General features: G+C 35.5%; 1 protein-coding gene across 2 annotated transcripts in view; it reads left to right on the top strand.

The window, feature by feature from the left end:
• Nucleotides 1-22,894, top strand: part of LOC138692223 (26S proteasome non-ATPase regulatory subunit 10-like) — a 60,493-nt gene that overhangs the window by 34,747 nt on the left and 2,852 nt on the right. Inside the window, exons 2-4 of one of the 2 annotated variants that reach the window (XM_069815352.1) lie at nucleotides 14,994-15,218; nucleotides 16,736-16,837; nucleotides 20,314-20,418. In XM_069815352.1, coding sequence (XP_069671453.1) covers nucleotides 14,994-15,218; nucleotides 16,736-16,837; nucleotides 20,314-20,418 — 432 coding nt within the window. The remainder of the gene's footprint in view (nucleotides 1-14,993; nucleotides 15,219-16,735; nucleotides 16,838-20,313; nucleotides 20,419-22,894) is intronic. The other variant, XM_069815353.1, reaches the window with a different exon arrangement.

Genomic DNA, 22,894 nt, shown 5'->3' with positions numbered 1-22,894 from the left:
ATTTCCTTCTTCAAGATCATCTTCAAATTCATCAATCTGATTTCCTTCATCTCCTTCAAAGTGGTTGGGATCCCTCAAGTATTTGGCTATGTTATGAAGTATGGCACAACTAATTGTTATAGCAGGTACCTTATCCAGTTTAACTCTCACATGATTTATGATAAGAAATCTTATTTTTAGTTGCCCAAAGCACCTCTCGATTATTACCCGCTCTTATGTAAACAAGTTGTTGTAGGCTATTTCTTGAGGAGTGTTGGGTCGTCTATATGGTGTCATGAGTCAGGGAGTTATTCCGTAACCACTGTCACCAAGAAGTACATAATCCTCCTGGTTGTTCATTGCACGGTAGATATCAGAGCGTTTCAGAATTCTTTTATCGTGGACTGATCCTGGCCATTGTGCATCTAAACTTGTAAAATGTTCCCTATCATTACAGGTAGCTTGCACATTGATAGTAGCCCCGCCCTTTCTGTTTATATACTCATCCCCGTTATGTGATGGCTTCACAATGTGGACATGAGTACAATCTATGTCTCCTATGGCGCTAGGAAATTGATACTTTTCTGCCCATTCTAATCTGGCACTACTGAGTTCATTATTACCTCTAGGGAATTTAATCTTTAAGTGAGACTTATTCAGAATTTTGCCAAGTACAAAACTCACCGTTTTGCAGACAGTCGTCCTATGCACTCCAATGTCCTTTCCAATACCTGCCTGAAATCCAGGGTCACTTACAGAGCGAATAAAGATTTCCATCCGTTGCTTGGAAGACAAGGCACCACCTCTGGATTCATTCGTCGCACCACGAAAATAATTAGCAATCCATTCCACATTCTCCTCATTAAACCTGTAGAAATCACAGTAGTCTTCTTCCCTGGTCCTTACTCGTTCCCTGTAGAACTTAGGAGACCTCAACTGCATAAATCCCGCCATCTCAGATGAGAGTTTAGAAAAAGACTGAAACCTTTAAGTCTGGGTTGACCCACACTTAAAATTTTTTAAGCAATTGCTAATAAAATCAAGACAATGCTTGGTTTTATTCACACTTTTTCTAGTATATGCTGGAAAATTTAGCTTTTACTAGTACCGATAGATCTTTCAATTTAGCAAAAGCTTTATCTTAGATGTTATTCACTAATATTAGTAGCTTTTGCCTAAAATGTACTAGTAAAAGCATTTGCTAGACTTTATTCACTTGACCCATTGCCGCAGTCCCCCACTGTTCCTTGACAATAAATGAGGTAAGACCACAGTCTAGTATATACAGTCACGAAGCTTGAGTTGTTAAGGTTGCTAGGAACATTAAACCACAGTTTAGTATATACAGTTGCGAAGCTCAATACTTACTAAATATGCAAACATAGACAGTTGCAATATGCATCCATAGATAGTTGCTAGCCACTAGGATCGCTACTATCGCCTCATCACAGACTCTTTCCCTAGCAGACGATAAAATGTATTGTACTTTTGATATCGAGTTCTTTTGAAAAATTAACACCTTCCTTCCACTATTGAAATACGAAATACATAAGGTTTATATATTAATTTCATAAAGTATATATTATATTTTATAGACTCACTTTCCTGGATATTTCGGAAGGATAACTCTGACCTCTTTTTCTTAGAATTTACAGTACAACAAAGTCTCCATATTATTACTCAAATTGTATTTTAGCCATTTACAGTTATTACAACCGATAACGAACATTTCACAGTTTACACAACTTTTCACAACAATGCGAAATATGGCACAGAGCAGGCCGTAATGTATGTTCGGGTTTTCTATTTCAGTGTATGGAGCTCAGTGGATTATTATATTATAACTTTATTGCGTATCGTAGCTAAGTATTATTTAGTGTAATGTGTCCATAAGTTCCCTTTACTTCTTGTTGCAGAAATAATTACAAAACTGTGTTATTTTAATGTGAAGAGAATTTTACATGTTAACATAATCTTTTCGCATCAACATTTTAAGTTTAGAATGGAAGCTATTTTGAGGTTTAATAAAAAATAATTTATATTGTGATTTTAATACAGCACAACTACCTTCCTTGATAAAGACAGAAAATTTATCATACCACTCTTATGAAATTAGTGTACGTACGATTGTTACTTCGTCTCTTAGCTAGTAGATACATACAATAATTCAATACTCAATTGTAGTATTAAAATACAGACAAATTGAATGTGCGGAGTATCATACATGCCACTATGCTTAATTATAATGTATAATTGCGAATTTAGGAATATAAGATATAGTAAACATAACCTATAATATTTCCATATGAATGGCAGGGCATTGGAGACCACTAAAATTAGACAGAAAGGGGCAACTGGGACAGTAAACATAACCTATAATTTCAACATATCTAAATATTCGTGCGGTGCAACTGAAAATTATTGAATCGTGCATAAATGAATGTACAATAATTTCGCAATATTTAATCGAAATAAAGGCAGGTAGGTCTATTACACATACGAACAATGTAATTTTCACACCAAACATAATATTACACCTTAACTCGCAAGCAATTATGTCTGAAGTGTCTCCTAATCATTGTTTTAAATTTTATTAATGCAATTACACTACATTTTAGAGAAGTATATGTTACTTTTTATGCATTCCAATTAATTTATATGGTTGAAACGCCGCCCTTCGTGATCGGTTTAAGCGAGTCACATGGTCTGTCTTACGGCCTGTATTAGATCACGATGCCAGTGACACAGTCTATTGTTCCTAGTACACACAGCGCTCCAAGCGGCTAGCAACTATCGCGAGAAATGCGAAAAATCACCCCAAGCTTCGCGACTGTTTATACTAGACTGTGATTAAACTGTGCAGGTACTATTTCGCATTGTTTGTAATGAGGCGATAGTAGCGATCCTAGTGGTTAGCAACTATCTATAGATGCATATTTATTAGATATTGAGTTTCGTGACTACATATACTAGGATGCGTATTTTCCGGGCTATAGGGCCGTGGTCTGTCGATGTTACAACCAAACGTTTCGTCCACTACTCCGGTGGACATCTTCACTGGCGTGGTACACGTGTGGGGAAAGATCTGCTGTGTGTATCAGGAACTGGCATTGACACTGAGTGAATGAATGAATGAATGAATGAATGAATGAATGAATGAATGAATGAATGAGAGGTGAAGTGGGAGGAGAAACTTTAAAGGTACGTGAAAACACGTCCTTGCAAGGGGGGAGTTGGGGCTGTGAAAAACTGAATATGTGACCTCCAAGCCTCTTGGCCACTTGTCTCACTTCGGGTTTCGCCGCCCCAGTGAAGGAGCGCTAGAAATTTCCAGTGGGTAAGCCGAATATGGACGTAACTGATTAGCTACAACATACGTGGCAAAGTGCATCAACATCGGTTAAAAACGCAGTAATCATAGATTACGAAACGACGGTTAAACAGTAACCGTGGTTAAAATGTAATTTCTGTGCACCATTCATAATCACAGATTACTTAAACATAGTTAGCTGACACTTCATTTAACCAGAGCAAAGTCTATGATGGTACACTGTTTCTACAAAATGACTAAAGGAAAGCATTCATACCACAGCAAAGATAATAGTCAACATCTAAAAACGACTGCGCTCACTCCGTTCTACATCGAAGTGAACATGTCCTACATTTTCGCGTTGCATTTGTTTGCCTTTGGGCGCTGTTATATTTGCGAGTTGCATTTCTTTGTTTCTCATTGCTGTTAGGTTAAAATCGTACAAAACAGAAAATTGAATGCAAAAATGATTATATCCCAATGTGAGGTTAAGTATCGATAGACTTACTTAATAGATTTAAATATATTATATAATAAAGAAGGAATATCCATAAAGGAAAAGGATGTAGAAGATTAGTAGAAATGTGTGTACGACCCAAGATCCCATTTACACCAGGTTACTGTTCATTATCCTAAGATCCATCCATAACCTCTCTTTGTTCAGCCAGTGACAGAGAAAGAGATATTCAAGTATTCCCTTCTAAAATACAGAAAATAACAGTTACTTAGAATCTTAAGATAAGGAGCTGATCAAGAGAAGAAATATGACTGTTTTTGAGTTATTGCAAGTGAGCCATTTGTAGATTTTGATAAACAAAATCCCTCCTGAAATTTTCTGTCACCTAATTCCTCGTAAAGATTCTCCCTTTCCACTAAAGAAACTTCACGCCCACGCTCTATCCAAGTAATTCAAGTACTGTACAATAATAATCGTCTTCGAAGTAAACATCTGTGGCTCTGGCCGCCATTTTGCTTTACTTGCTCTACTAATCACTGGTTATCTCCTTTAACCGCTCGTAAATGGCCGGTTATAGATTACTGTGGTTAACCTCCTATTTAAGTCGTAACCGAGGTCGATCCACTGCAAAAATGCTTAACCAGAGGTTAGGTGACAATTTTAACTGGTGGTTACACTAACCGACGTTGATGCACGTGGGCGACGGGGCGGGGAGGAGGAAGAGTACAGCGACCTGATCCGGAGGAGTTAGAAACGCGATGGTAGCAGCTAGGAGGAGAAGTGACACAAATCTAGGCACGAAAAGGTAATAGCCAATTTGGCTGTTTGAAGATTCGAACGCGTAGGGGTTAAAAATCTTAACGGTAATAGCCAATTGGCTCTATAGCTTCAGCAGAATTCGAGAAAATAATTTAATATTCTGATGATAGGAAGTTGTGCACCAATATCACCTTAAAAGCATAATGCGATAAGAGTTTTGTTATGTAATATTAGTTCCACTTAAAAGATATACCTAGGTAAATTTTCGTTGTATACTATAGTACTATTTTGATTAGTTTATTGATTACTTTTATAAGGCTAAAGATACTACCAATATCAATTCCAACTCATACTCAATCCCTTTCTTTGGAATATCACTTTCTTTATGAATGATGTGTTTCATTCACTTAATACAGTATAATATTATACTACTATGGAATTTTTGTGAATATTCCTTCTTAAGTCTTTATTATATTTTAACATTTAAAACACAAGTGCAATATTAAGAAATTGGTGTTAGTACTTTTGTTTTACAGACAATATAGAAAATATGAATCAGAAAGAAGCCATATAAAAATAACAACATAGAATTTTACGTTCTGTTTGAAGTTTGTGCACCACTGTTTTCTTAATCCAACAGGTTGCTTATTCATATATAAACCGTGTCAGCATACTTAATACGCTAAGGGTGAAACCTAACCATTTTCCCCCCATTACTACATATGCTAGTGGATTGTGGTGATTTTCTAGTTTGCAGGTTGAATTTTCTTTTGCCTACTTCGTTTCGAATTTCGATACTGACAAATACTACAAATGGAAGTAATTTTCTAACTGTTATGTTGGCAACTGAGACAAATACCGACACTATTTGTCGGTACTGGAGTTCATGAAATTGAAATTGTGCTACATTTCTGAGCCTGCTACTGGAAACTACTGAAATTTGAACATACTAATAATTAATTAATATCAGTATTAATATTAATACATAATAGTTATTTTATGTGTTACGTTGTTGTTATAATTCAAGACTATAGTCAGGTAAGTTTTCGGAGTTAGTACTAATAATTTCATGTGGTCAAACAAAATACATTTTTAGGTTAGGTCTAGTGAGTCAATTATTTAGTCAAACCAATGAATTTCATATTGCCAGACAAAATACTTGACATGTTGATCCCTTTCTCGTATAGTTTGCCTACGAAAATACGTTATAAATTATTAGAATAACCTTCCAACATGAAGTACGGTAAGTAAATAAGTGATTTAGTACGTAGGATCGTGTGATATCTGGTAACAGTTGGCAACACTGACAAGACGGCAATATTTGCTGTTTAGGAACTGTTCTTATGTGACCCTCACTCTACATAATTCTTCCTCCTTCAATATCTAGCGCTTAATGCCCGCGCACGACGTCAAGATCAGAAAAATGCGTTTGTTTTAACATCATTGCTGTAGACTTTTACACTTTCACTACGTCATACTACTTTTGACCAATAAATCGGTAGGAAAGGACGTGTTTCAAGCAATCATGGCTGCTTATCGCTACAATTTTATCACTACCTTAGCATTTGTTTATTGTTATCACTTCCGTAGCATTTGTTTCTTTGTTTTCCAACATTTCAAACTGCAGCTTCTTTATGGTACTATAAAACATTCTTGCGATCGTCGTTTGTTTCCCGCATAGATAGTCTACTGCAAATGGAGGCACCGTTCAAACGTTTTGGTGAAGCTAACATTAGTGAAATAGAATTTTAGTAAGTCAATTAATATCCATTTTATTGTATTAGAGTACTTTAGGCCTATTTCTTCTAATCTTTACATACTTTTTACTGTTTTTATCATCTCCCTGCCATTTGTTTCTTTGTTTGCCAACATTTCAAACTGCAGATTCTTTACGGTACTATGAAACATACATTACGATCGTCATTTGTTTACCGAATAGACAGTCAACTGAAAATGGCGGCTCCGTTCAAACGTTTTGGTGAAGCCAACATTAGTGAAATAGAATTTCAGGAAGTCCATTAATATTTTATTGTATTACGAGTACTTTATTTCTTTTAATCGTGCAATTTTTATTTTATTTTATTAGGTTATTTTACGACACTTTATCAAGATATTAGGTTATTCATCGTCTGAATGAGATGAAGGTGATAATGCCGGTGAAATGAGTCCGGGATCCAGCACTGAAAGTTACCCAGCATTCTTTCCAGATTGCACGCATACGCGATTGAAATGTTGAACTGTGTAGATGCAGCTTTAGTTCCGTTACACACTACAGCGAGAATGCGTTTGTCGAGCTATAAAAAATGCTTTCGCGTAGCACTGATTGTAACGGTCGAAATAAGGGACAGCTGGCATTGGTCCTGCTCCCACAGGTAACTTAAACTATAATTGTAGCCTATATAATTTGTATTTTGTGAATGAAATGAAACAATTAATAGAAAGTCAGATGTTCAAATTTATGTAACTTAATCGCATATCAAACCCAAAGAACTTGCATCGTAATAATAACGTCTTTGATCAAACTGCCTTCCGTATGGCGTAATAAAATTCGTGTTTTAATTAGGCCTATCTATACAGAGATGGCTTCACTGTGTAGCAACATGTCTCGCTATGAATACATAAGCATTGGTATATAGCTGTCCCCCACTGTTACTGTTAAATTAAATTATGATTTCAGCAGATAATGAAAATGTATTTGTGCGAGATCGTGCGTATTTGCTTGGTTTCCGCAGAAAACCAATCCGCGGAAAGTCTAAAATTCCACATTCAGTATTCCCAACCTAACACATATAACAATTTCTGATTTACTTATCTCTGGTTTCTTTATTTGAATTCTGGTGCTGTGATAGAGGAGGTCTAGTGACCTTAACTCATCCAGATTAAATAAACAAATAATAAATAAAAATAATAACTGAATAAATAAATAAATAAATAAACAATTAAATGAATAAATAATGCGCAACTGAATGACTAAATGAATAAATGACTGAATAAATTAATGAATAATTGAGTGAATAAATTATATAATTTAAATGAACAATGAATAAATGAATGAATAAATGAATTCAATGAATGAATAAATAAATAAATAAATACATAAATAAATAAACGAACAAATGGATAAATAAGTGAACAAGCGAATAAATAAGTGAACAAGCGAATAAATAAATATATAAATAAATAAATAGATAAATAAACACATAAATAAATAAACGAACAAATGGATAAATAAGTGAACAAGCGAATAAATAAATATATAAATAAATAAATAGATAAATAAATACATAAATAAATAAACGAACAAATGGATAAATAAGTGAACAAGCGAATAAATAAATATATAAATAAATAAATAGATAAATAAACACATAAATAAATAAACGAACAAATGGATAAATAAGTGAACAAGCGAATAAATAAATATATAAATAAATAAATAGATAAATAAATACATAAATAAATAAACGAACAAATGGATAAATAAGTGAACAAGCGAATAAATAAATATATAAATAAATAAATAGATAAATAAACACATAAATAAATAAACGAACAAATGGATAAATAAGTGAACAAGCGAATAAATAAATATATAAATAAATAAATAGATAAATAAACACATAAATAAATAAACGAACAAATGGATAAATAAGTGAACAAGCGAATAAATAAATATATAAATAAATAAATAGATAAATAAATACATAAATAAATAAACGAACAAATGGATAAATAAGTGAACAAGCGAATAAATAAGCGAACAAGCGAATAAATAAATATATAAATAAATAAATAGATAAATAAATACATAAATAAATAAACGAACAAATGGATAAATAAGTGAACAAGCGAATAAATAAGTGAACAAGCGAACAAATAATTATATAAATAAATAAATAGATAAATAAATACATAAATAAATAAACGAACAAATGGATAAATAAGTGAACAAGCGAATAAATAAGTGAACAAGCGAATAAATAAATATATAAATAAATAAATAGATAAATAAATACATATATAAATAAACGAACAAATGGATAAATAAGTGAACAAGCGAATAAATAAGTGAACAAACGAATAAATAAATAAATAAATAAATAAATAAATACATAAATAAATAAACGAACAAATGGATAAATAAGTGAACAAGCGAATAAATAAGTGAACAAGCGAACAAATAAATATATAAGTAAATAAATAGATAAATAAATACATAAATAAATAAACGAACAAATGGATAAATAAGTGAACAAGCGAATAAATAAGTGAACAAGCGAATAAATAAATATATAAATAAATAAATAGATAAATAAATACATATATAAATAAACGAACAAATGGATAAATAAGTGAACAAGCGAATAAATAAGTGAACAAACGAATAAATAAATAAATAAATAAATAAATAAATAAATAAATAAATAAATACATAAATAAATAAACGAACAAATGGATAAATAAGTGAACAAGCGAATAAATAAGTGAACAAGCGAATAAATATATAAATAAATAAACAGATAAATAAATACATAAATAAATAAACGAACAAATGGATAAATAAGTGAACAAGCGAATAAATAAGTGAACAAGCGAATAAATAAACGAACAAATGGATAAACAACTGAACAAGCGAATAAATAAATAAATAAATAAATAAACGAACAAATGGATAAATAAGTGAACAAGCGAATAAATAAGTGAACAAGCGAATAAATAAGTGAACAAGCGAATAAATAAATAAATAAATAAATAAATAAATAAATAAATAAATAAATAAATAAATAAATAAATAAACGAACAAATGGATAAATAAGTGAACAAGCGAATAAATAAGTGAACAAGCGAATAAGTAAGTGAATAAGCGAATAAATAAGTGAACAAGCGAATAAATAAGTGAACAAGTGAATGAATAAATAAATATATAAATAAATAAATAGATAAATAAATACATAAATAAATAAACGAAAAAATGGTTAAATAAGTGAACAAGCGAATAAATAAGTGAACAAGCGAATAAATAAACGAACAAATGGATAAATAAGTGAACAAGCGAATAAATAAGTGAACAAGGGAATAAATGAGTGAACAAGCGAATAAATAAGTGAACAAATAAATGAGTAAATGAAAACAACACAGAAATAAATAAAATTCAGAATTGTAATTGGTTGATGCGGAAGTTCGTATCGTTTTTGTTTTCCATGGCAATAGGGCCTTTGTACGACATTTGTTTAGAATTTGTCAATTTAATGTGACAGTATTATGTTACGAAATCGTCTCGAATTTTTCAGTTTTAAAATTGTTTATCTTAATAGGCTATTATAGACTAAAGAAAATGGAATGTCAAGTAGACAAACTCGAGATATGATGCATCAAGTTGAATGTGTGAATATCTCTTGGGGTGGTATGTTGAATGTACAGCGTAAGAATTAAGAAATGCACTTCTGTAATAGGTCGCCATCTTGTAAGCACTGAGAATAAACATGTTGTTGGTATAGTAACCGTCGTGCTCTATCGTTTGCTAACCGTTACTTCTACGCCGCTCCCATTCACGCTGCACATACTTCGACATTGAGAATTCTCTCTCTTCACTCAACTTCACTCTCGGGTTATCATGTCGACTGCTGATAGTTTCTCAATTGAGTTTGTAGCCTGGTTCGTTATGAATCGTCTGACACCACTATGAACGTTCTATCGCTTCTCAGTCTCACGCTATATTGCCTCGGCTGCCGCGGGATCAGCCAATTCGTGCCTCATATTCTTCCCTCCCGCGTCTCACTAGATGACGTCACTTGCTCCGGCTCAAGGTCACGTTCGATACATTGATCCTTCGCCTGTGTATCGCCGTTTATTTCATTAGAATACGTCATGAATGGGCAGCGGAAAAAAAGTCATTCGGATGTGAAGGTAACTACAACGCCACTAGTTTGTCTCGTCAGAGGGTTGTTGTTTACGTAAGCACAATAGGCACCCTAGGGGCGCGTGCAGGTATAGGCCGGGGAAATGTAAATTGACAGACGGAATAATCACTGAATATTGGTTTTACATTGATGTAACTACTGTAACGGCATATTGTCATAGCTACTTATGTGAAACAAATGAGCAATTCTGAAGATAAAGTTGTACAGGGACATCATTTTATTTTTACTTGTATTTTTATTGTACCTGCATTTCTGAATGTACTTCACTCTCACCCCTTCACTAATGTCCTTGCTCCCGTCAGACACACAAACTTACGGCCGCTGTTGCATTCGAAGTCTTCAAGCAGTGAAGTAAACACTGCAGTGTATAGTGTTTCATAAATATGATTGCGTTTTCTATAGAAGAAAGAACCTAGGCTATATTAATAATATCATACTAAAAATTATATTCAAGAAACAAATTCAATTTCAGAGAATATGCTTCAAAATGTTTTTAATAATATGCGTAAAGAATTGAAGGCTGCATTGTAATGAATGGCAACTATTTTCAGCAACTTGTTTAAAAATTCAGATTAGCTTATTTTGAATTGAGGTGGCTAGAAGCAAAGGAATGCTAGTGACATTTGTAATAACATGAGTTAAGTGCATCCAGTGTAAGCTAAAGTATCTAAAATTTTAGTGGCAAAGGGATATTTTAATCGCATCACACATTAAAATTTAAATAAAAATTTCACCGATTTTACGAAAGCTTAAATATTTAAACCCCATTTTCTCAAAAGTAACTTAAGTCCACTTACAGCCCTTTACTTATGACCCCCTCAATTTAAATGCACTCTCTATATTGTATGTTAACACCAATAATTAATATGCTAAATAAAGTAGACATTACATAACGAACATAGCCGCCTGAAAAGTTGAATTTTTGAAAAAAATGTTACTACTCTACTGTATTTTGATAAATTCCGTAAAAGTGATGATCAAACTGAAAATCGTAATGTCGTATTTCCCTACAACATAAATGGATACACTACTTTTCTCTCCTCCTATACCTAGTAAAATGATTTGTTTACATATTGCACTAGTAACACCAAACTCCTGTAATGGAAGGGGGCAACAGTGTTTCCGAGTATAGCCAGGTTAATGTTAAAAATGTTGGTAAAAATAAAGTGATGTCCCTGTAGTATACTGTAAATCAACCTGCTGAGATACATCAGGAAAAATGCGACATATACGACCCCACTATACCATATTATAAGGAAAAATATCATCTAACGTCGATACAAGTTATTGGATTACTAATTGGGGCTAGAGAGACCATCACAAAAAGATCGCGCATTTTTGTAAGCAGTTTAGTCTAGGACAAACTCTTGTGACTGAAGTATCTCTGTCTGCAGTGAAGGGATCTATAAAAATCCTAAGAAACCATCTCTACACGTAAATAGATTGATCTCTTTGCTATGGCGATCTGCTCACTTAAGTTGGGTCTTGCAACTAGTGCTAAATAGACGACTGTGATCACTAGACTTCGTGGAATTGCCACAAGAATCGTAAGGTACCTGCGCACGCGTTATAGACTGTATGAGAAGGGGGCGTGCAACGGATGGAGTATGCCTCTGATGTAAACACTGAGCAGTATACTGCGGTTACAATAAAACCTATATCCTGCATTCAAGAAATATGATGAATGATCATTGAAGTAGGAAATGTCTAAACATGTAAATACACAATTATTTTATAGTGAGATATGTTAACTCTTAAATGTAAAATACATCATCCTTGAATATGTGCATTGCAGTGAAGAGTTACGTACATTTCGAGCGATTGCAAAGTGAACCTCCTCCGATGGTCACTTAAACAGTTTTTATATTGGGAAAATGTACGTTCAACATAACACGATGTAATACGTGCTTATCTGAAGAACGGAAAGTCACTACTTTTTAGTACACCAACTTCAGACGTCTTGTCTTGTCGTAGTAGGCTACATAATTTATAATACGAGGTTGTGAATAGGCAGAATTTTTAGCAATAACGTTTCTCAACTTACATTTAACTTTTTCTAAAATTAGTGAATTGTTATTTTGTGATAATTTATCCACTATATTAAGGGCTTCTGAGAGTTGTAGTTTAGACGATTCTAACAGGATGATGCTTTTGGACACGATTTTAAAATTATTAGAATCAATGAACAGAATAGTATTTTCGATTCTGAAATATTATATCGCGGCATGTTTCATTGAATTCTTGTCTGCACTGAACAAATGTTAAGCTTTGACTATTCCAACCACAGTAATGCAAAAACAAGCGCTTACTTAGGTATACATTAGCTATAGCTGCTCTATCTATTTGGACCGGTCACATCTCTTAATATGAACTGTTGCTACTACGAGATCGGGAGGTCGCTCACCTCCTCTATACTACCGTACATCGGCAACCTGATTGCATGCTGCGTGTGGCAATTCAACGAAGTCTAGTGATCACCTAATAGCAAATAGATATCGTACTAGAAAAATGTTATGTTTCTTCTGGAATTGATGGTCTTTTGTTTAGTCGTCTTCAATTATTTATAATTGAATTATTTCTTTTTCTTTTCCTTCTCCATTGTTTTTTCATTATAATTGTGTACGTACCATTTATTAAAAAAAAACAACAACAATTTTTTGGTAAGCTTTGTCTTCTAGGCAGCCTTCACTTGGAGGAAGCTGAATAAAATTCTATACATACGCTAATTTATATTGTATATACAAATACACATATTTCTATCTACTTACCTCCAAAGAGGGAAGATAGTCATGTGATCCCACGTCCTGGGCCGGGTTCACATTGCAATCCACAACAATATACTTCCGGAAGTTGTCGAATGTGAAGTTTTTCCGAATTCCTAGACAATGTTTGTATTGTGAAAAACGTCTTTCAACTTCACATGATGTGATTGAGGCATATTTAGCGCCGATTCCTAGTTAATCCTGGCAAACGTCATATCTCATATTTGAGGCGGAATTTGAACTTGAATCCTTATTTTGTCCTAACATACAGCAACATTTTTTATGTGTTTTGTTACCTTTTTAATGCACACATACATAACCGACACTTAATTATTTCACCAGTATCACTACTAAGAATGTCGACACCATATTCTTGTACTAAAGAATACACCTTATGTTTTTTAACATCTGTCTCCGGCATTATGATCACTTCACCGAACACAAATGAAGAATATGTTTACGTATCTCAATGTTCTCTGTTCACGTACGGACAAGGACTGACTGAGAACGTAGAGTGGCAGTTGTTTTCGGTGTTCGCGTGGTGCTCTCTGCGGACGGTACCGTGTTGTAGCTACTTGGGATGCGTGCACATGGTCTATGTGTACAGTACTTGTAAACCGTAAACAGACTTTTATTTGACTTTTTTCCGCTGTCAAGTCATGAAGTTTTATAAATTATAGGAGCGATAAAACACGCCTAAAATGTGTCGGACTCAGTGGCGAAGCTCTTAAGAGCTTTTGAGACAGTTTTACTTACTTACTTACAAATGGCTTTTAAGGAACCCGAAGGTTCATTGCCTCCCTCACATAAGCCCGCCAGCGGTCCCTATCCTGTGCAAGATTAATCCAGTCTCTATCACCATACCCCACCTCCCTCAAATCCATTTTAATATTATCCTTCCATCTACGTCTCGGCCTCCCTAAAGGTCTTTTTCCCTCCTGTCTCCCAACTAACACTCTATATGCATTTCTGGATTCGCCCATACGTGCTACATGCCCTGCCCATCTCAAACGTCTGGATTTAATGTTCCTAATTATGTCAGGTGAAGAATACAATGCGTGCAGTTCCGTGTTGTGTAACTTTCTCCATTCTCCTGTAACTTCATCCCGCTTAGCCCCAAATATTTTCCTAAGCACTTTATTCTCAAACACCCTGAACCTATGTTCCTCTCTCAGAGTGAGAGTCCAAGTTTCACAACCATACAGAAGAACAGGTAATATAACTGTTTTATAAATTCTAACTTTCAGATTTTTGGACAGCAGACTGGATGATAAGAGCTTCTCAACCGAATAATAACACGCATTTCCCATATTTATTCTGCGTTTAATTTCCTCCCGAGTGTCATTTATATTTGTTACTGTTGCTCCAAGATATTTGAATTTTTCCACCTCTTCGAAGGATAAATCTCCAAATTTTTATATTTCCATTTCGTACAGTATTCTGGTCACGAGACATAATCATAAACTTTGTCTTTTTGGGATTTACTTCCAAACCGATCGCTTTACTTGCTTCAAGTAAAATTTCCGTGTTTTCCCTAATCGTTTGTGGATTTTCTCCTAACATATTCACGTCATTACCCAAAAAAATTCGACTTATTATACGTAGTCACAAAAGGCCTATAAGTCCGCAATAACGATATATCGCAACATTTGGTTTCACTCCGATCCTTACATACATTAAGTTCACTGTTGACAGTCATTCCAGGATGGACAGTTCAGAACGAGGCTTGTGGCAGAAGCCTCTAAAGACACGCCTACGTTACGGCGCTGAGAAAGTGATGAGGAACACTGTGGTGTTGATTGCAGATGACAGCAGTGCCGGCCCCCCTGCAGCTACTGCTGCTCCAGCTCTTCTCACTCGCCACCCAGATGGTCAACAACGCAACACAACAGAACTTGGTCGAGGGCTCCGTCCTCAGCGCCCTCAACGCGGCAGAGAGGCAGAACGGAGACCTTCTGGAAGCGGTGCGTGGCATCGGAGAAGCGCAGAACCGCGCAGCCGCCGCCCTCGAGAGCATCGCGATGCGTTCGGTAAGTCTCCAGATCTCTAAAATCTATTTCCTGTCATCCACTTTTGTAGAGTTCAGAGTGGAAGTCGACAACAACAATAATACAGTCCTTATCAACGAGTTAGAATAGTTCAGTACAGTAGGACTTCTCTCCCACAGGCTTCTTGTAATGTCCTAAAGCACTGAGTTGCAAGTTGATTGTTATGGAGCACCTTTGTTCATACCTTTAGGGCTGTATTGTTTACTACAAATCAGAAACAGCCACTGTATTTACAAACAGTGGCGGTGCGTCAATAAGAGCACAAGAGCACGTGAACACCTTGTTTCCATTAATGCATGAATAGTTTTATTATTTAATACCGTATTGACGTAGTGGGGATGTATAATATCAGAATCGAGTATTTTAAACATCCCGCATCTTGGATAAACTTCTTATGTAAATTTGGCAACATCCGTTCACGTACAAGCCGTGCTCTGTTCAAGAAGGTTACAGGAATTTCACGCATGCGCGGGAGAAAATTGTCTTTCGCTGGCCGCTTATGACTCGTCAAGAGCACAAAGCATTAAGTGAACAGTGAATCTATCCTACAGATGTCAGGTGCATCGACGCTATCGTTCACGTGATATATCTCGAGGATGAAATTTAATAGCCTGTATTCTAGTCTGTAGGTGTCAGCATCTCACTGTCGGAACGTTTATGTTGTTGTGTGTACAGTGCTGCTACGAGAGTGTAGTTTGTGAATTACTATACTTCAGTGTCAGCATAATAGCATAGTTTGGCTTTAAAACACGTGCTGGCTGAATGTTGTGTTGGTATGAATTTAAGTATCTGAATGGTAGTGTATATTATTTAAGAATAATATTTACTGGCATGTATTTATAGTAATCAATCTATGCGAATGGGATTACAGTACTGGTATAGGCTGTAGTGTATCAGTGTGTTGTGAATCAAAATATATTACTGAACACGCGCTTTTGTAAATAACGGCACTGTTGTATGTACTCATTTTTAACAAACGTAAACAATGAACTCTGTTGAAGTAATTTGGAACAGTAAAGAACTGGGTAAACTGGCTTACCAGGAAAAATTGTAAATAAAAAGACTCAGTTTCATTATTATTATTATTATTATTATTATTATTATTACTATATGTTCTTGTGAATTTATATACGGTTTTTTTCATAGTGAAATATTTGAATAATGACATTTTATATTATGTTAAACGTACGATTTCAAATTCTCTTCGATTTTGGAACACAAAATTGTGAACACATATAATATTTTATCACGAGCCGCCACTGTTTACAAAACATGGCTACTTCGAGACTTTCGATGTTGCAGATTTATGAACCAATTGCTGCTCTATTACGTAGTCCAAGAGCACTGATTTACAGCACCGTTGCCGTTACTTATCGAATGTCCTAGCATTTAATATAATTCCATTACCATAATTTCTGTATGCACGCATTTCGATCCCTTTGTAAGTTCTTTCAGTTTGAGTACAACCTTCTCAGTTACCCGGTGTATCTGTGTTTCAGAGCGAAAACGCTTCTGAGAAATTCTGCAAAGAGACGCACGTAGCGAGTTCCCTTCTTCAAAATCAGCTGGACACCTGCCGCCAGGAACTCACCAAAACACAGGTAGTGTAGTCTTCACCGTATAGATCATTCGTTATCTCGTGAAATCAAATGCAAACGTGCACCGTAGCTTATGTAAGAACCTTATCATGGATGAATATATAATTGGATGCGAAACTTACTGAGTTTCCCGTAACACATACTAGATCCGCTGCCACTTGTTGGGGGGAGGGGCGTTATTACATCTAGCAGCGCACCAAGTAGCGAAAAGAGTAACTAATTACTCCATGCATTTAGCAGCGAACCTGGCGAAGGAAATGTTAAACTGTGCAGAAAGTATTCCCTCCCACCCTCATCGATATTCAAAACTAACCCAATTTAAAATAGAACATTTACATTTTTATTCCTCACAGCATCTTCTACTGAAAATTCTTACCGGAGCCAACAGGAAGATAAAAGCGACGATCTATTTTACACTACCCAATTAAAATATAACCAGACAGAGACAAAAACATAAAGCAAAAGGCTAGATAATTGGGATTGTATTCTTTGGGTATTTATTGTACAGCGCAATGGAAAAGTCTGCAAGAACTACTTAGATAGTTCAATTTATTATATTACTATTACTTTACAATACATTCAACAACATTATTTATTTTTATTTTATTGGCTTATTTTATGACGCTGTATCAACATCTCTGGTTATTTAGCGTCTGAATGAAATGAAGGTGATAATGCCGGTGAAGTGAGTCCGGGGTCCAGCACCGAAAGTTACCTAGCATTTGCTCGTATTGGGTTGAGGGAAAACCCCGGAAAAAACCTCAACCAGGTAACTTGCCCCTACCGGGATTCGAACTCGGGCCACCTGGTTTCGTTGCCAGACGCGCTGACCGTTACTCCACAGGTGTGGACAACAACACTATTTTTACAACGTCCATAAACATCACTGTTTAACATACACTGCTTATACACACAAGTAGTATCACTTTATGTTCACTTATTAGCAAGTTTCAGTCCGCCATATTGTCTCTTCGAGCAATATCTCGACGGATAAATAGAGAACTATGGGTAATGTACCCTACACTTAGTTCTAATGTTCACCACCTACGACGTTGGGGGAGCTGATCATCTTACTTGAGACCCCTGCCGCCAGATGGTGCTGACCGCAGTTTCGCATACTATTATATATTTATCCATGACCTTTAGGGTGGGGTTAAGCGAGCTGCAAGTGGAAGCCTGGCGAGGAAGGGAAGCTTTCCAGTCCACTTCCTTCTTCCCCTCACGCCCTGGTACGTTTCACGAGATAACGAATGGCCTATACGTGGAATTAGTGAAGTTCTCACATGACGTCACTCGGAAGAGGGCGAAACCTGCTCCATCCCCTTCAGCAAGGTAGTTAGTTTCAAGACACGAGAGAGGTAAAGCTCTCTGTAGAGGTAAGCGTTCACTACATCGTATCGCACTCCTCGTACGAATTACACGCAACGGATATTTTAAGTGCAGTGCGTTCACTGTAACGGACCTACCTCATCGAATTCCCTATCAGCTGTTTAAAACATGACGTCGTACGATATTGACATTGCTAAAAAGAGAGGAATTTGAGGTTAGGGTTATTATTTATGAGTGTTAGCGAATAAGAATTTGTAATTCCTTCATGTGTCTTAATTGAAGAGGAAGAAACGAAAGAAATATTGGTTACGTAATATATATGTAAGAAACGACTTGATTACTATAATGTAAACGCGTCATATTATATAATTCTTTGCAATTTCCACAAGCGAAATATGTTTTCCGTCTGCCATTTTGGCGCAACACTGAACATGACACACCATAATAGTAACAGTTGACCAATTAAAATTGATTTATTAAAGAAGGCCATGATCGCACGCATCGGAAAAGTTGCCCATCGGAGAAACGTGGACGGATTTGCCGAGAGCCTGTGCGTACGATACGATGTAGTGAACGCGGTTACATAACAATTACAGCAAAGAGAGTCTTTTTTCCGATCCGTGCGATTCGTCCGATGCGTGCGATACGATGTAGTGAACGCTTACCTTGAGAGTCCACATAGTTTTCCGTGCATAACGAAATTTGCACGAAACATACAGTTAAACATAAATAATAGTATACAGTTTTTTTTTCGGTATAAGACATGCTGTATTTTCTCATTAAAGTTATTAAAACATTGCACTTCTCTAAACTATAATAATGTTATTGTCAACGTAACGTAACACCCATAAAATACAAATTCCGACACTTTTATCGCAGAATTAGCTAACTAAATGTTCGATTAATTAAAATGTGTCTCAATGAAACTTACAGCAGAGTCCGTATAGGCCAGCTTCTATCCGATGCTTTTCCAATTCACTGCGGGCTAAAGCAAGGAGGTGCACTATCACCTTTACTTTTTAACTTCGCTCTAGAATATGCCATTAGGAAAGTTCAGGATAACACAGAGGGTTTGGAATTGAACGGGTTACATCAGCTTCTTGTCTATGCGGATGACGTGAATATGTTAGGAGAAAATCCACAAACGACTAGGGAAAACACGGAAATTTTACTTGAATCAAGCAAAGCGATAGGTTTGAAAGTGAATCCCGAAAAGACTAGGTATATGATTATGTCTCGTGACCAGAATATTCTACGAAATCGAAATATAAAAATTGGAGATTTATCTTTCGAAGAGGTGGAAATATACAAATATTTTGGAGCAACAATAACAAATATAAATGACACTCGGGAGGAATTTAAATGCAGAATAATTGTGGGAAATGCGTGTTATTATTCGGTTGAGAAGCTTTTATCATCTAGTCTGCTGTCAAAAATCTGAAAGTTATAATTTATAAAACAGTTATATTACCGGTTGTTCTGTATGGTTGTGTAACTTGGACTCTCACTTTGAGAGAGGAACAGAGATTAAGGGTGTTTGAGAATAAGACTCTTGGGAAAATATGTGGGGCTAAAGGGATGAAGTTACAGGAGAATGGAGAAAGTTACACAACGCAGAACTGCACGCATTGTATTCTTCACCTGACATAATTAGGAACATTAAATCCAGACTTTTGCGATGGGCAGGGCATGTAGCACGTATGGGCGAATCCAGAAATGCATATAGTGTGTTGGTTGTGAGGCCGGAGGGAAAAAAACCTTTGGGGAGGGCGAGACGTAGATGAGAGGATAATGTTAAAATGGATTTGAGGGAATTGGGATATGATGATAGAGACTGGATTAATCTTGCTCACGATAGGGACCGATGGGCGGCAATGAACCTCCGGTTTCCTTAAAAGCCATTTGTAAGTAGCTAACTAAATTCGAACCAGACAGAAACTATTGAAGTATGACAAATTTTTCCAACGCTGTGGAGTAACGGTTAGCATGGCTGACCGTAAAACAAGCGTGCCTGGGTTCAAATCTTGGTTGGGATAAGTTACCTGGTTGAGGTTTTTCCTCGACACACTAAGAGTAAATGCTGGGTAACTTTCGGCGCTATCGGGACACCAGCTATCAAGATAGTTAGACAATATCTTTCTGTGCTTCAGGCTGAACTGGTCGATTCTCAGAAATGCTGCACGGAGAAGCGAGGGACGAGTTCTCAGATGAAGAGCCAGCTCGACACCTGTAGACAGGAACTCACCATAATACAGGTACCGGGACATCACTTTATTTTTGCTTGCATTTTTATTGTGCCTGCGTTTCCGAATATACTTGACTCCCACCCCTTTCACTAATGTCCTTGCTTCCGTCAGTCACATAAATTTACGGCCGCTGCTGCATTCAAAGTCTGCTAGCAGTGAAGTAAACAGTACAGATTATAGTGTGTTTCAGAAATATGGTTGCGTTTTCTATAGAAGGAAGAGCCTATACAGTGAAAACTCTCCTTACGGACACCCCCAAGATACGGACACTCCTCATATACGGACAGATTTTTATGTCCCAACTGAAATAATATATAAATAATGATAAATTTAACTCTCGTTTACGGACACTCTCAGACACGGACACGGACAGCTGTTTCACAGTCCTAAAGCTTGCTTTACCTCCTGACTGCGGACAGAACTTGGATTTCAAAATCTAATGTGTTACAAAAATGGAAAATTTATTTTTGTAAGAACTGTACATAAATTCTATAACATGAAAGAAGACAATAAGGGTCTCCTAGGCTACCACTAGTCCAGCCGGCTACCCCTTGTTAGCTAGAAGCAGGTGGATAAACGAAGTTATAAAATTTAAACTGTCTGATGGGTTTCTGCGATCGTGAAATTGTATTCGACACATGATGGGGTTAATAGCCTTATTCTCTTCACTTCAATCAGTTGTTCTGTTTCGAGAGACATGGCACCTGAACGAAAAGGTTGAGTTGAAAAAGTCTCTAAATTACAGTACTGCATAACTGTAAATTACCTAGAATAAAACTGCATGGCACAGAGCTGTATTTTCCTTTTTCGGTCTTATCTACTGTAGTTCAAAGTTGCAAAGAACTTACTGTAGTATAGTATACTGTATTTAGAATTAAACTACAGTAATACATATTTTCATTTAAAGCGTGAAGGGATACATAATGCATATTACAAATTTACTGTTAGATTGGGGAGCCTCCCTCCCAGATGCGGACAGATTGTTACGTCCCTTCGATGTCCGTAAATGAGAGGTTTCACTGTATTATTGAAGCTTATTTCCAGGGGCAGGTATTTATGGAGATTAATTTTATCATTTGTGTATTTTAATATTGGTGTCGGCGGAGATTGTTGGAGATTGATTTGTACTCTTGTTGGATATTAATGGAAATTTTGGAAAATTCAATTATTTTGAAATTGGAGTATTAACTCAGTATGAATATTACTTTCCAAATAATTAACATTATAGGTTCATTGGATTATGGTAAAGGTGCGGTATGGCCAATAGACAATATTTGTTGAGTTGAGACTGTATTTAACACATATTCATTAAAAACTAAAAAAAAAAAAAAACTTGTAGCCCTCAAATTAATACTTTCAAATTATTAGTTAAATGTTGAATTCTCCGTCTTTTCAGTTCACTAATGTAATCAGAACACCTGGAATACCATGCAATGTAGCCTACTTAAATGTGCAACAAATTCAAATAAAAAAAAGTCCGAAAAAAGAGCTCAGAATATAAAATTCGCTATAAAACGACACAATAATAATAATAATAATAATAATAATAATAATAATTCGCTAATGTGTTCATATTTCGCTATTAGAACTCTATTTCGCGATTTGTCGTGATTGTTTTATCCGCATATTATTAATCAGAATCACTTAATTTGTAAAGATTAGTAAAAATCTATTGTATATCTATTATGTCGTGATTTCCGCGATCTCTGTAAATACCCGACTCTGCTTATTTCGCACAGGTACGGTGTGTAGCATGACTGAATAACTTTATCTGTGTGGACTGAGCAGAGGTGAAGATTAGAGTTACCGAAAGTACGGTAATATGCTGAATAAAGTAGCCATTATATAATGAATACAACCGCCTGAAGAATTGAGTTTGTGAAAAAAAAATGTTACTACTTTACTGTATTTTGATAAAATACCGTAAAAGTAATGATCAAACTGAAAATCCTAATATCGTATTTCCCTGTAACATAAATGGATACACTACTTTTCTCTCCTCCTATAGCTAGTAAAATGATTTGTTTACGTATTGCACTATTAATGGAAGGGGGTAACAGTGTTTCCGAGTATAGCCAGGTTAATCTTAAAAATGTTGGTAAAAATAAAGTGATGTCCCTGTATATGCAATACACTGCAGTTTCCAACAGAACCATCTTCTGTCTTTCTGTGCCTCCGTAAGTTTACATGACCTTGTGTAAGTTCTTAGAACCTTAGCAACTATACTAGGAATGATACATATTTTCTCTTAGATCGACCAATGGGGATCGCCGCAGTTTCAGCACACTGCAGGAACATCTGTCCTATTTATTAATATCGCATGAGATGTATATACAGGGGGAAGTAAAATAACCCTGCAGATTGAAAGAGATAATAAGGTACAATTAAATTAATAGGAAACGTATATTACGTTTTCTGTTTATAATTAGAACATTGAAATATGTATGATAAGAACTTTCTTGTGTTAAATATTTTTAACGTACCT

The sequence above is a fragment of the Periplaneta americana genome, chromosome 16 (genome assembly GCF_040183065.1).
Source record: "Periplaneta americana isolate PAMFEO1 chromosome 16, P.americana_PAMFEO1_priV1, whole genome shotgun sequence".
Classification (NCBI taxonomy): Eukaryota; Metazoa; Arthropoda; class Insecta; order Blattodea; family Blattidae; genus Periplaneta; species Periplaneta americana.
Note: the sequence above shows the minus strand (reverse complement) of the source record. Positions and strands in the feature narration are given on the sequence as shown.